At 35.7% G+C, this 13,301-nt stretch overlaps 1 protein-coding gene across 2 annotated transcripts in view; it reads right to left on the reverse strand.

Moving 5' to 3' along the window:
- Nucleotides 1-13,301, reverse strand: part of HMCN1 (hemicentin 1) — a 496,417-nt gene that overhangs the window by 145,353 nt on the left and 337,763 nt on the right. For both annotated transcript variants that reach the window (XM_053606928.1, XM_053606927.1), the window contains 3 exons: nt 13,026-13,149; nt 8,426-8,601; nt 4,186-4,282 (listed from right to left, as the gene is read on the reverse strand). In XM_053606928.1, coding sequence (XP_053462903.1) covers nt 4,186-4,282; nt 8,426-8,601; nt 13,026-13,149 — 397 coding nt within the window. The remainder of the gene's footprint in view (nt 1-4,185; nt 4,283-8,425; nt 8,602-13,025; nt 13,150-13,301) is intronic.

Below are 13,301 nucleotides of genomic sequence, written 5' to 3' on the forward strand. Positions count from 1 at the left end.
GGAAAATTAAGGCATATATCTTGTGGTAAAGAACAGAGGCGGGGTGTTTCATCTAAGAAATGGACATATCACTTATTCTAAATTGCACAGCCTGCTTCCTTACTACCCTACTTCCAGCTTCTCCCTTGAACCTTCAAAGTGAATCCTGATTACCCACGTTTCTCTCAAAGAATCTGGAGTCTGCAGTTGCTGGTTGAACTCTCCGCTAGGACACCCCTCTGGCTGCAGTATTTATAGATGGTAGATGCCTGTTCTTCCCAACTTCCAGAAGTTGAAATGTGGGAAATCCTCCTTAACCCACAGTGGAGCTTCCAGTTAATGTTCAAGAATGCTCTTGTAAAAGCCTCTGTCTAGTCCTTTTAGGCTCATACTGTCTTCTTACCCCCACTCGTGAACCTGTTATTCTTCCTCTATTTACTGAACAATTTGCTTCTGTTTTTAAACTTCCTGCCATCATTCTGTATGCACTCAACACTCACAAGTATAACCAGTCTTACTACTCTTGTCTACTCAGTTCCTTGGTCTGTTTATCCTTTTCTCCACCTCACGTCACATGATGGCTCTTCGCATCATCTAGAACATTCTACCGATAAATTTATAACTTTAGCCCATTGCTTTATAATTGCTTTATTCTTTTTGCTCTCTCAATCAATTATCCCCAATTTTCAATTAACCTAATTTAATTGAATCTCAAATCCTTTTTTTTACTGATCTCTCTCTAGTTTACATTTCATGATCAATTATTTCAACTGCTCCTTTGACAATATTCTCAACTGCCTTGCACCTTTGCCCTTACTATTTGGAAACACCCTTATTCTGAATAAATCCTAGTTTAATCTGTCATCATCTCCACCACAGATTGAAATTCTACAGAAAGTAATGACGTAATTACAATAGATTGTTACTAGTGTAAATTTATAATATCCATCTTAGAATCACCTTTCCTTTTGATAGACCTTCCATGAATACAAATATTGGAAACTTATACCTGTGATGCAGACTCCCTCTGAAATCTAAACTTTTATAACCAATGGCTACTTAACATCTCAACTTGGATGCTATAGAAGCACTGTCAAATGTGACTTGTCCAGAATTCAACTTTCTACAGTTGTTCCCTCTGTGAGGAAAGGGCATTATTGTCTATGCAGCCCAGTTGGCTGAGCCACACAAACATCCATCCCTTATTCTTGTTTCCACACGTCTTCATCTAATCAATCAATGATGTTCTTTGACTTCTCAAATATGTCTCAAGCTTATCTACCTCCTTTTAAAACACTTCTGAGCATCCCGGTCTTTCATTAGATACATTTCATATATTTAATACTCTATTGCCTTTAGAATCAAATGCACACTTTTAAAACTGATTAAGAGGCCTTCTTCAGTCTGCGCCTTTTTACCTCTTTACCTAATAACTCCTCTCCTCCGCACCACACCAGGCTCCGTGGTGAATGCTGTTTGGTTCACTGAATGCAGATCTCATTTTCTCCACAGAGTTAATACCCATTCACCCTTAAGGTCTCAAGTCAGTGTCACATGCCTTGTATGCAACCTCCCATGAGAGCTCTTAGATTTAATTTTAATTGACTGAAGATTTTTCTACACCAGCCAACTATAAGTTCTGTGAGAACGTTTTGGCTTTTTAATTAACCTCTCTAAATCTACACATGGTGCATTGCCTACAACATAGAGAGCATATAACATTTTTGAGTGAATCTACTCCTGATATCTCTACTTTCATTCCTATCATTCATCCTTAAGTCTACTGAATTCTACTTTCCATTATTAAATTGCTTGTCTTTAAGAGGCACTGTTCTGCTTATTTGTAATTTCTGACTAATTTGTCTGCAACGCATGACTTTATTCATCCATCTATCCGCATTCAGTGTATTCACTGTGTTCTGGGAACGTCATTGTCCTTAGTTTATGATATGTTATGGGTATTTCTCCTACTCTTTGTTGTGTCTCAGTCTCCTACTTGATGTCTCTTTTATTACACTATCTCCTTTTTTAGATGGTGCCTTCTTAATGGCACTTGAGAGCCATTCTCTACAGTACTCTGCTGTACACGTCCTTTTTACTCTTTTCAAGAGATTTCAACTGTCTCCTTTTCAAGTGATCTCAACTGTCACCTATGAAAGTTAGGTCTCCAACTTTGTGGTTTTAACTCCTATCTTTCCTAAACTACAGGCTCTTATTTCTGACTTCATGACAGACAGCTTGATACGGATAGTCCACAGACACCTCAAATTTCACATATTAAAAATGAATTATTCACCTCATTTTCTAATTGATTATCACTCCTCATTTTTCTTTTCTCTCTCTTTTGTAAAATCTTTACTTGATAAAACTGAGCCCAGTGTATTATGCATAATGGGAGCTAAATAAATATCTTTCCCTTTTGAAATAAATGACAAAGGAAGAGAAGAGGAAATATGAGAAAAGGTGGGAAAGAGGTAGAGACAGAAGTTAATGACAAGTAAACAATATATAGTCAATATAAATTTCCTGTGTAGTAAATTTTACTATCAAAATGTAAATTAATCCTTTTACAAGGTCAATAATAGTGCTTCTTATAATCTGCCATTTGGATTTTTAAAATAATAATAATTTATTAATAAGTTATTTTCTACATCAATGTATGCTTTTAAATCTTTTTAACTATTCATTCTTCATTGGAATCAAATTATTTCCTCTAGTCTTTTTTTTTTTACTTAAAAAATGGTCAATAAACATTTGAAAAAATTCACTAAACATTAGGATAATGCAAAATAAAACAACAATGAGATGCCACCTTACCTTACTCAGAATGGGCACTATTAAAAAGGCAAAAGATAATAGACGCTGAGAGAAAAGAATGCTTAAACACAATTTGTGGGACTGAAAATTAGTACAACCTTTATGGAAAACAGTATGAAGATTCCTCAAAGAAATAAATAAAAACCTACCATTTGAACCAGCAATCCCACTGCTGGGTATCTACCCAAAGGAAATGAAGTCATTTTATCAAAAGACATGTACATTCAGATGTTTGTCACAGCACAATTCATTATTGCAAAGATGTGGACTCATCCTAAGTGATGAACTTCAATTCATGAGTAGATAAAGAAAATGCGATATATACATATACCAGGGAGTACTACTCAGCCACAAAAAGAAATGAAATAATGTTTGCAGCAACTTGGAGGGAACTGGAGACCATTCCCCTAAGTGAGGTATCTTAGGAATGGAAAAACACCACAAGTTCTCACTAATAAGTGGGACTAATAGATGGGTAAATACAGGCACAAAGCTACATAAACGACAAAAGAAACCAAGAAGGGGGAGGGTAGGAGGATGGATGTGGGATAAAAACTTACCAAGTGGGTACAATGAACACTATTCTGGTGATGGGATCACCAAAAGCTCTGACCTAAGTATTATACAGGATATCCATGTAACAAAAATATTTCTACCTCCTTAGTTAATATTTTGAAATAAAAAATGAATAAATAGAATAAAATATGTTTTAGAGTATACTTTTATAAATCAAAGGTAAATTTTACCTCAATAAAGAGTTTACGCAAATACAACCAAAATTAAGAGCACTAATATGTTATGAATGAATTTAAATAAGTATTTAAAATAAAAATGAATTTGCTGGAAATGGAAGTGCTTTGTAGTAGGCAGCCACAGTCAAAAAAGTTGTGATTGTTCTTATCAATGGCTTTACTTGGCAACAAATAGCAAAATTTCAAGTGAGAAAAGCATTCTCATTAGTCAGCATTGTCATCCCATCTCCCACCACACAAGTGCATGTATTATCTCTCTTTTATATACACAAACACAACTCATATACCTAAATTGACCGTCTAATAATTTTTAGTTGATCAACCCACTATTAGTTCTCAGAAAAGGTACACTCATTACAAGATTCTGGCTGTAGAAGCTAAAGGGCATGTTACTCAGACAGGAGAAGAAAATCATTCAGCATCAAAACTACAAGAAGTTGATCAATTATTCCTCTTGAATTAATTAAATAAGCTGATACCCAGGATAGTTCGGCATCATCTAAATGTACCGATGATTGTCCATATATATGTTATTATCAACTTTAGTTATGTGGATTTTAAAAAGTGATACAAAGAATACAACATTAGCCCATAGGCTACATCATGTGCTTTTACATCATGTGCTGTTTACACCTACCCCAAATGTTGACATTATAGTTTTTCTCAGTTTTTCCTGCAACGTTTGTTGCTTCACAAGTGTAACGACCAGTGTCTTGAACCTGAGCATCTTCAATCTGAAAACAAAATCATGCTTTGAAACCACGGTTTGTATTTCACAATTGGGGGGGGGGGTCTATTAATACTAACTGTGATTTCTTATTTCTAATTTTTATTATGAAGATGTACAGACACACAGAAAGTAAAGAATATAGGAAAATGAAAGGCTGGCTATACACCCATCACCCACATTCAAAACTTAACAAGATTCAACAATTTTATCTGTGTCATACCTTATTTTAGTCTGGTTTATATTAGTGGTTAAAAGTCTAGAAAGGCTTTTAAAAATAATTCATAGTAAATAGCAGAAATAGAAAATGATTTTCAATATAAAAATTTATAATTTCTGATAAAGTTAATTTGGGGCTTTAAAACGTACAATTCTTATATGTCCAGGAAACCGTTCAATAAAATAACACATTTATTATTGTTTTATTATAAAAGTCTTTGCCCCACACTGGGTTTATAAGTTTCTTCAAGCCAACCGTTATATTCAATTAACTCAATCTCCTAGTATCCACTTTGCTGCTTGATATATGATAATCTATAAATATTTTTCATGTATTTATGTACAACATGCAATATCCATTCATCATTCATTCATTGACCATTTAGCAGTTATTACGAATTTGCACCAAGTACTGCAGATAGAAAATATAAAGATACAAAAACGTAATATATAGTGTCTGATTTGAGTTTACAGTCTTATAGAGAATATAAAGCATGTTAACATAAAAAGAATATAATAACTTTAATAATTTATTAATAAGTTATAAATAATGACACAAGAAATACAATAAACAGAGTGTGACTTATTCTCAAATAAGTTTACAATCACTAAATTCTAAAATATTCGAAAGAGGGAGAATCACTGGAATTGAGCAATCATCAAAAATATTTAGGATAGGCTAGCAGGCATACAATGAATACTTTTTAATCATCTAAATGTGAACAATAGAGCTAGAAATATATAAACGATATATATGGAGGACGAATAAATATTATATCTGAATGAATACTGTTTTTTGTTTTTGTTTTTTTTTTTTGAGACAGAACCTCAGGCTGTTACCCTGGGTAAAGTGCTGTGACATCACAGCTCACAGCAACCTCCAACACCTGGGCTCAAGCCATTCTCCTGCCTCCGCTTCCCAAGTAGCTGGGACTACAGGCACCTGCCACAATGCCTGGCTATTTTTTGGTTGCAGCCGTCGTTGTTGTTTGGTGGGCCCAGGCTGTATTCAAACCTGCCACTTCAGGTGTATGTGGCTGGTGCCTTAGCCACTTGAGCCACAGGCGCTGAGCCCTGAATGGGTAACTTAAAATCCAACTCCTCATTTTCTAGATAAGGAAACTCAGAGCCCTTCTGGATCCTGTCGGACCTCCTCTGACAATGATTTTCTTGTTCTGCTCTGATGTCAGAAGACGTCTGGAGCTCAGGAATTACATAAAATGAAAATACATATAATGGAAACAGTTATGGCTTTTAGAAAGGACTTTCCAAATGATCGGTAAAAGAAGAAACTTCAGCAATATGAATTATGTGCCTGTTAATGTGATACAAAAATGATGTGCCTCTCATTCCATGGGAAGAGGTTACTGAATGGGTACTTGAGTACATTCTTTGGCCCTCAAATGGGTTGAACACTGGTTATAGGAAGAAACAGCCTGTTCAATTTGAAAAAACTGGCAGTTATTTTAGAATATACAATGTTTGTGGGAAGAGTACACAGAAGTGATCAGTATTGTGGATGTTACAGATTTACAAACTCTTCTGGATGATGCAAGTTGAAGCGGTAAACAGCTTCATTAGATAAGAAGGAGAATGGAGAAAAAGTGCAGACACACCTTTCGTAGAAAGGAAATCTCACAACTCAGCTTGTGAGCAATGTGAAGAACAGAAATCCAAGAAAGAGGAGAAGATCATCATCTTCTGACACGGAGGAAATGCTAAATGGGAGATGCATTTTATAATGCAAAATGAAAACAACATCAAAAAAAGATTGCATGGTGTGCAGCAGAAGAAATGAGAAAGGTGGAAGGCTGGGTGTGGTGGCTCACACCTGTAATCCTAACACTCTGGGAGGTCGAGGCAGGTGGATTGCCTGAGCTCAGGAGTTTGAGACCAGCCTGAGCAAGAAAAAAACTAACTGGGCGTTGTGGTAAGAGCCTGTAGTCCCAATTACTTGGGAGGCTGAGATAAGACGATCACTTGAGCCCAAGAATTTGAGGTTTCTGTGAGCTAGGATATGGTACTCAATCCCAGGGTAACTAGTGAGACTCTGTCTCAAAAAAAAAAAAAAGGAAGTGTCACATTCAAAAAATTTGTAAACAAAAATACTTTATTTTATGTAACCTAAAATAGATAATAAAATCATCAAGTGAGTTTATATTAGTTTATATTTGTTTTTCTCTTTTAAAATTATAGGATAATTACAAGTAATCCACCAACCTCTTTCCCACCTAAAATAAATAAGAACTGGGAAATATGTGGGTGGCAGAAAAATTGGATTGGGACCTAAATTATTCAAAGTCACATAGTTAGTGTCAGACTCACTTGAATTTGGGGTTTCGAGCCCTTAAAGTCTATAACCACAGATTTGCATGTCTCATAAAGAAAGTCAGGGGAAGGGGCAGAATAGATAGGAGGGATTAATATTTATTGCCTGGTGCATTCCAAGAAAAATAAAATGGTAAGATTCTGTTACTTGATCTGGTTAAAGATGTGTGTGAATGGTGTGTGTATGGTAGTGCCAAGGGAAGCTAGTTCTATCTGACCAATCAGGTTTGAGTTCTATAGAGCTTTTCATTCCTCAAGTCTTCTCCCTGCCCCCTTCAGTGGTACCTGGCCAGTCTCCATGGTGAAGATCAATGGATCCCAGGAATTTTTTTTACCATCATCTGAAGAACCAAACTTATACTCACAGACATTTGCATTGATTCAAATGTTTCCTGTTATTCTACCAAAACCAAAGTTTGAGACTTTGACCAGATACTTTCTAGAATGCTGGGTTCTGCCTCTAAGCATGAGAAGTCCTTCTTCTTTTTCTCTTTTTCCTTTTTTCCCTATGTTACTCAATTGGATTATCACTCTTTTTTCCACTGGTGCTTCTGTTGAAAGTTCTTTTATTTTTCCACCCAGCTCTATTACTACAGGACTGTAATTTCCAAGTTCCTTTGCCACTAACATATACCTTCACGGTCTGTCCCACTCGCCCCCCTGCCTCAGTTCTCCTTGGGTAAGCTAATGACACCTGTCTTCCATTTCTCAAGATTCTTTGTGCTTATCAGTAATAGCCTTCCTTTATCCAAGAAGCTCTGTGGTGCTTAGTAGTAGTGTGAGTTCTAAAGCTATACTCCCTGTGTTCTAATCCAATGTCTGCCTCTTAGTAACTATGTCCAGATTACTCCAGTTGGTTTTCCAATTACTCAGGTTATTAGGAGAATTTTAAAAATCTTCGGTGGCCTTTTGGCCTCCTGAATCCTAATTCCTTAGACTAACTTTCAATATCAGCTCTTATTTAACCTTATCAACATTATTTCCAAATATTCACTTTGTTAAATTCTCTGTTTCAGCCAAACTATCTTACTTGCTTTTCTTAATCAGACCTTTGGTTTCACCTACCCTTGAAAAGCTAAGTAGTCTTTCAAGACTGGTCCAGGCAACTAGAGTCTTTTTTTGCTGCCCACCCCCAAGCATACTATTTGTATCATTCACTTGGTAATTAACTCAGACTTAAACAGCTCTTATTTTATTTTTCAACAGAATGGTTAGCTAATTTTTCATATATTTTTGTAAAATTGGAAGACATCAAAGACATAAAATGTGTTATACCTTTTGCATTCTTATCTAGAGCACCTAAGTGGTATTTACTGACTGGTTGAACGACTGAAGTTGAGGCACATCTTAGAATATTTCTGTTGTATTTTCCTAGAAGCATCATTTTAAGATGGCTTCTGGATATGGATAAACAATTAAATATTTAAATCTCCCTAAACATAAAAATAAAATTTATGAATCTCATCCATAAAAAAGTTCCTCGAATTTGTTAAGGTGAAATTAGTAGCACATTCATAAAAGACAGCCAAGTTTAATAAGGATAATACTAAATCTGTGAGCTTAGAAATAATAAAAGATGACATAAATGAATTTATAACTTTACCTTTAACACACTTCCATTTTCAGAGACAGTGAGGCCTGGTTTCTTCAGTAAGTGGCGGCCATCTTTTAACCAAGTAAGAGTGGGTGAGGGGATTGCATCACTCTGACACAGTAACTCCACGGCTTGGCCAATGATGACAGAGACATTTTGTTCCTCTCCCATAATATTTGGTGGAGCTAAGTGAAAGGTGGGTTTTATTTCAGGATAAAACAGGCCAGCACACTGTTTGTTTTCATTAACCATCAGAACATACACGGAATAGCTTTATTAATTCTTTTAAGATATAGGATCACAATCATTCTAACACACCCTCTTTGCATCACCTTGTTCACAATCAAGGTGATGAATCACTGATGAATGTATTCCCACAGAACAAAAATAGTTGTCCCTAAATTTTCATTTAAAACATTTTTAGAACTGAAAGTTCTTACTAAGTACCCAAGTGAGAAACTTCTAGAACTCGGTGTTACTACTAAAGGTTTACAAAGCAATGAAAATCATGAATATGCAATGAATATTTTGGAAGCAGCAATGAATTAAAAGCAAATGCACTTTCAGTTTTATTTATAATTTTTTGCAAGAGAAATACATTTCATAGTCACAGAGGCAAAATTAAAAAATAGAGTTGGAAGAGAACACAGAGATCATCTTGTTCCACCTCATAGTGTGCAAGACATAAAATGGGCGACAGATAACAGCTCATGCAAAATAATATGACTAATTAATGACAAGGCTGAGAGTCTTCTGACTTGTGGTTTAGCGTTCTTTTTGGTTTTCCATGGTGCCTTGTCCACTGTCTATAAAATGAAGACCATGTGGGATAAATGACATGATAAAGAATAAACCAAATCACGGACCAGCTGTATAACATACACATGATTACATCAAAAGAGGAAATGAGTTGAAATTTTAATGAGATTAAAATTAGAATTCCCTAGTTATAAGGCTTGTCAGATGCTGAAACGTGCTCTTGGAGGAGTTTAAGGAATCTCCTTCCCTGGGGTATATTAAAGAATAAAGTAAATAATCATTTGTCTTACATAATTTAGGTACAGCCCTGCCAAGAACAAGAGGGTGGGCTCCATAAGTTCTCAAGGACTCTTTCAGGACTGTATATATCATGAGTCAGAAAACACAAACTAATGAGGAAATCAGGCTTATTATAAAAGGCCCACTCAAGAAACACAGAGGGGAATTTCTTTGGTCATTTCTCATTAAGTTCCATAACTATTCAGGATTGTAGAAAATTTATTTGTATGTTTTTTTTTTTCAAGAAAGATTAAGCTGTATTGAAATGAATCCTAAGAGATTTTGCAAATGCTCTAATTGAAAAAAGACTTTAGTGGTAAGGAATCTTATTATGGTTTGTTAGCCATTGTTTTGGGCTTGATAACCTGGCATGTGCTAAGATGACAATGACTGCAACAGACTTTGCCTGTAGCAGTAGCCCTGTATTTCGGTAACCGTGAGAATTCTCTGCTACCATACGCAGTATCTGCTACAGAGGGAAAGAGGTATGAACTAAAGGGCACTTTCATGGGCCTTTTCGGGGCACAGGACTTGTGGTAAAGTCACAGGACTTGTGGACAAGGGCTGAGATGGACTAATAGAGCATTTGTGCAGAGATTCATCATATTCTCTCTTCTACATTAAATAGTACAGACTGATGTCTGCCATTGATAAGGTTAACCTGTGGGGAACAGAAAATAGGGGGATTGTTTTTGGTAAGTGATGCCTTAGATAAAAGATACACAGTCTGAGATTAAAACTTCTATAAAAACAGCAAAATAAGTACAATTAGTGCCACTGCTAAGATATCATGAGAACAGTCTCAGCACAGGAATGCCTAAATAAAATATCTGATTGCATTAGATATAATTTCAGATAAAGTATGGTCTCATTGGATGAAAAACTACCACGGGCGTATGAAAATGTTTATCTAATACTATGTGTAAAATTTATAAAAGAGCATAAATTCTTTATGTCTGCTTGCAGAAGGGAAAGTTTATCTCAGACTACAGAATACTAGTTTATTTCCAAATATTTTTCCTTCATTTACTTTTCTTTATAGCTAAATGAGTTGAATTAAGTTTGAAAGGAAATAAGATTTTTAAAACTGGGAAGAAAAAATGCAAAAACAATAGAGTATTTGTTTAAGGAACACAAATTAAAGCAAATCTAATTACAGCCAAGGATATATTTCACCGGAACACATTTATTTTTTCTATCCTGTACTGTCTCCCATTTCTAACTTTTGTTTAGTCTGAAACAGGAACAAGATTCCTCCCTTCAGATCCTCAGCTTCCTCAGATGTTATCCCTGTTTTGTTTTGTGATTATGTTGCTTAGAAAGAGGTGTATTCTGGCCCTGTTTCTCATCCTATGCTTTGTATTTGTTAAATTTATCTACCAAAATCAGAATTGCCATAGGGTTATACTTGCAGAGATGCTGAAGAATGTGTAATCTCCAAGGAAATTCTCTGAGCTAAATCAGTTATGTTTGATACGCTGTTGTAAGTGTAGAGAAAAGGCACTACAGAAATCCAAATCTGTTAAAAACTCAATTCTCTTGTTTCACTGTCTCAGTATGGTAAAACATGTTTTAAATTTATATGAGGAAGAAAATGTTTTAATGAACTATTCTTGCATTTGTACAGAAAACTATTTGATCCAATATCTCATCCTGTTCCTTCACCCCACCTTCCCACATACACACTCTCTACATTGTAAATCTGAAGGGGATTTACCTCTGGGGATTAACATTCATTAGGCTCCAATTAGACACAAGATTGTCAAGGTTGTTACTACTAATATAGGAATATAATTTATAAAAATAATACTAACAGTGGAATATAGATCAGAAACTGATTTTATATTAAAGCCTGTTTGAATTTGACACTTTTCCCAGTAGCTAGCTTGCTACTTCAAAATCTAAACATTTATATCCATTCTCAAATATACATATCAGCCAGACATTTGACTTTTAAACCAGAGCAAAGATCCTGATTTTTGGCTTAAAGAGGTGGTATGGAAGTAAAGTATTTTGGCAAATGATAAAGACAGAGAAGCATGTTTCTGTAACTCCTCTAAAATATTAACTCTTTATCATCTCCCATGTCCACTCTTCATGCGAGCCAATGTAGAAACGTAAGAGGACAAACCCAGGTCATACTGGTGTCACCCCTCTACTTGCTTGAAAGAGTTATTGTGTCACATACTTTGATTGACTGGTGAATCATTCTCAAAGGACAGTTTAGAATAGAAGCCTTGCAGGTCTTCCGAAAACATAAAAGTGACCTAATGCAGGAAAGGAGTTAGAATTCTTGGGCTTGGGCATTATAGACTGATCTGTTATCTTAGACACATCAGCAAATCTGGAAGTTGGATGAGGACCCACATCAATTGCATGGCACTGGGGGAAAGAGTCCTGGAGAGTCAGAGCGTCCTGGTGTCAACTGGGACCTTTTACTTTAATTAGTTATGTATGATTAGTTTGTAACAAAGGGCCTTTTAACAACAACAACAACAAAATCTGACAATATATGTTATTTATGATCATTATATTTGCTTTTAGTCAGCTTATAAAGAACAACCAACATCCACACGGCCTAGGGGCAAAAAAAAAAAAAAAAGATAATATATTTCAAACAGGAGTGAATTATTTTGAAGTAAGGTGGGGCTTAATGGAGAAGGCCTGCATTAAACAGAAACTCTTCAAGAGGCCATAGAAAAATAATTCCATTATTCCATGAACTAAGAAATACAATGCCAATAAGACATTGAAAAAGTCTGAAAGAGTCCTAAATAGGAAGGTGTCCTGGAATGTGGACTGTCAAGTATAATATATGAATGGAGGTCAATGAGACCCACCTGTGTTCTAGGAGACTTCTGCTGTGCTAGGACCAGGCATTCATTCCCTTTTGTACCATACGACTGAATTGTGGGTAGCAAAAGCTTAAAGCAGTGGTTCTCAACCTTCTTAATGCCACTATGTATTTGTAATATAAAAAGAGTTCACAACCCACAGGTTGAGAACCGCTCACTTAAATGGTTGTCTAAATTTATGTTGAGTTTAACTTTCTGTTTCTCAACCAGCGTTTAATTCATAGACATAGTATTGATCACAAAACACACTGATTGTAAATACAATTAAGAAAAAATAAAATCATGGCTTCACTTTGACGGGTCTTGAACTTGGGGTCTCAAATGATCCTTCTGCCTCCCAAAGTGCTAGGATTATAGGCAAGAGCCACTGTGCCCGGCTGGCACGGATGAAGAGAACTACTGAAAGGTAGCACTCCAGGTACTTGTTTCAGTGAGAAGATTCTGTCTTCCAATTGCAGTGCTTCACACTACTCTATAAAAGCAACACCCTACATGCTGGATGAATGTATTTTAATTTCTCGGAACTTTAAAATAGGAAAATTAGTCAAAGTCAATTCTAAGGTAAGAGGAGAATTTGATTCGAAATGATCCTCCAGTATTATTTGTATTGTCCCTTTTAATTTATTGTCAACAACTTCCCTTAACTTCCTCATTGATTTTAAGATCCAAACACATCTATAGCAGAGCAGAAGTAATTAATCACTACAATGACTCACCATAGACTCTGAGGTCAATGTCCCTTTGCTTCTCCCCAGCAGCATTCACTGCCACGCAGGTGTATATTCCTGCATCACTGATTTGTGCACTGGTCAAGGCTAGGATGCGACCCCCAGAGAGAACCTATCAGCAATAAGAAAAGTAAGTCACCATCATTCCCCCTTCAAAATGGTAGAGGCAAGAGACTTTTTCTCTTATTTTTTGAGATTAATAATTGACATTTTCCTTTAGGATGATTTTCACTTGGATATTTTCAAGTGTGCAACCATCATATG

This window comes from Nycticebus coucang, chromosome 10 (genome assembly GCF_027406575.1).
Source record: "Nycticebus coucang isolate mNycCou1 chromosome 10, mNycCou1.pri, whole genome shotgun sequence".
NCBI classification, from domain to species: Eukaryota; Metazoa; Chordata; class Mammalia; order Primates; family Lorisidae; genus Nycticebus; species Nycticebus coucang.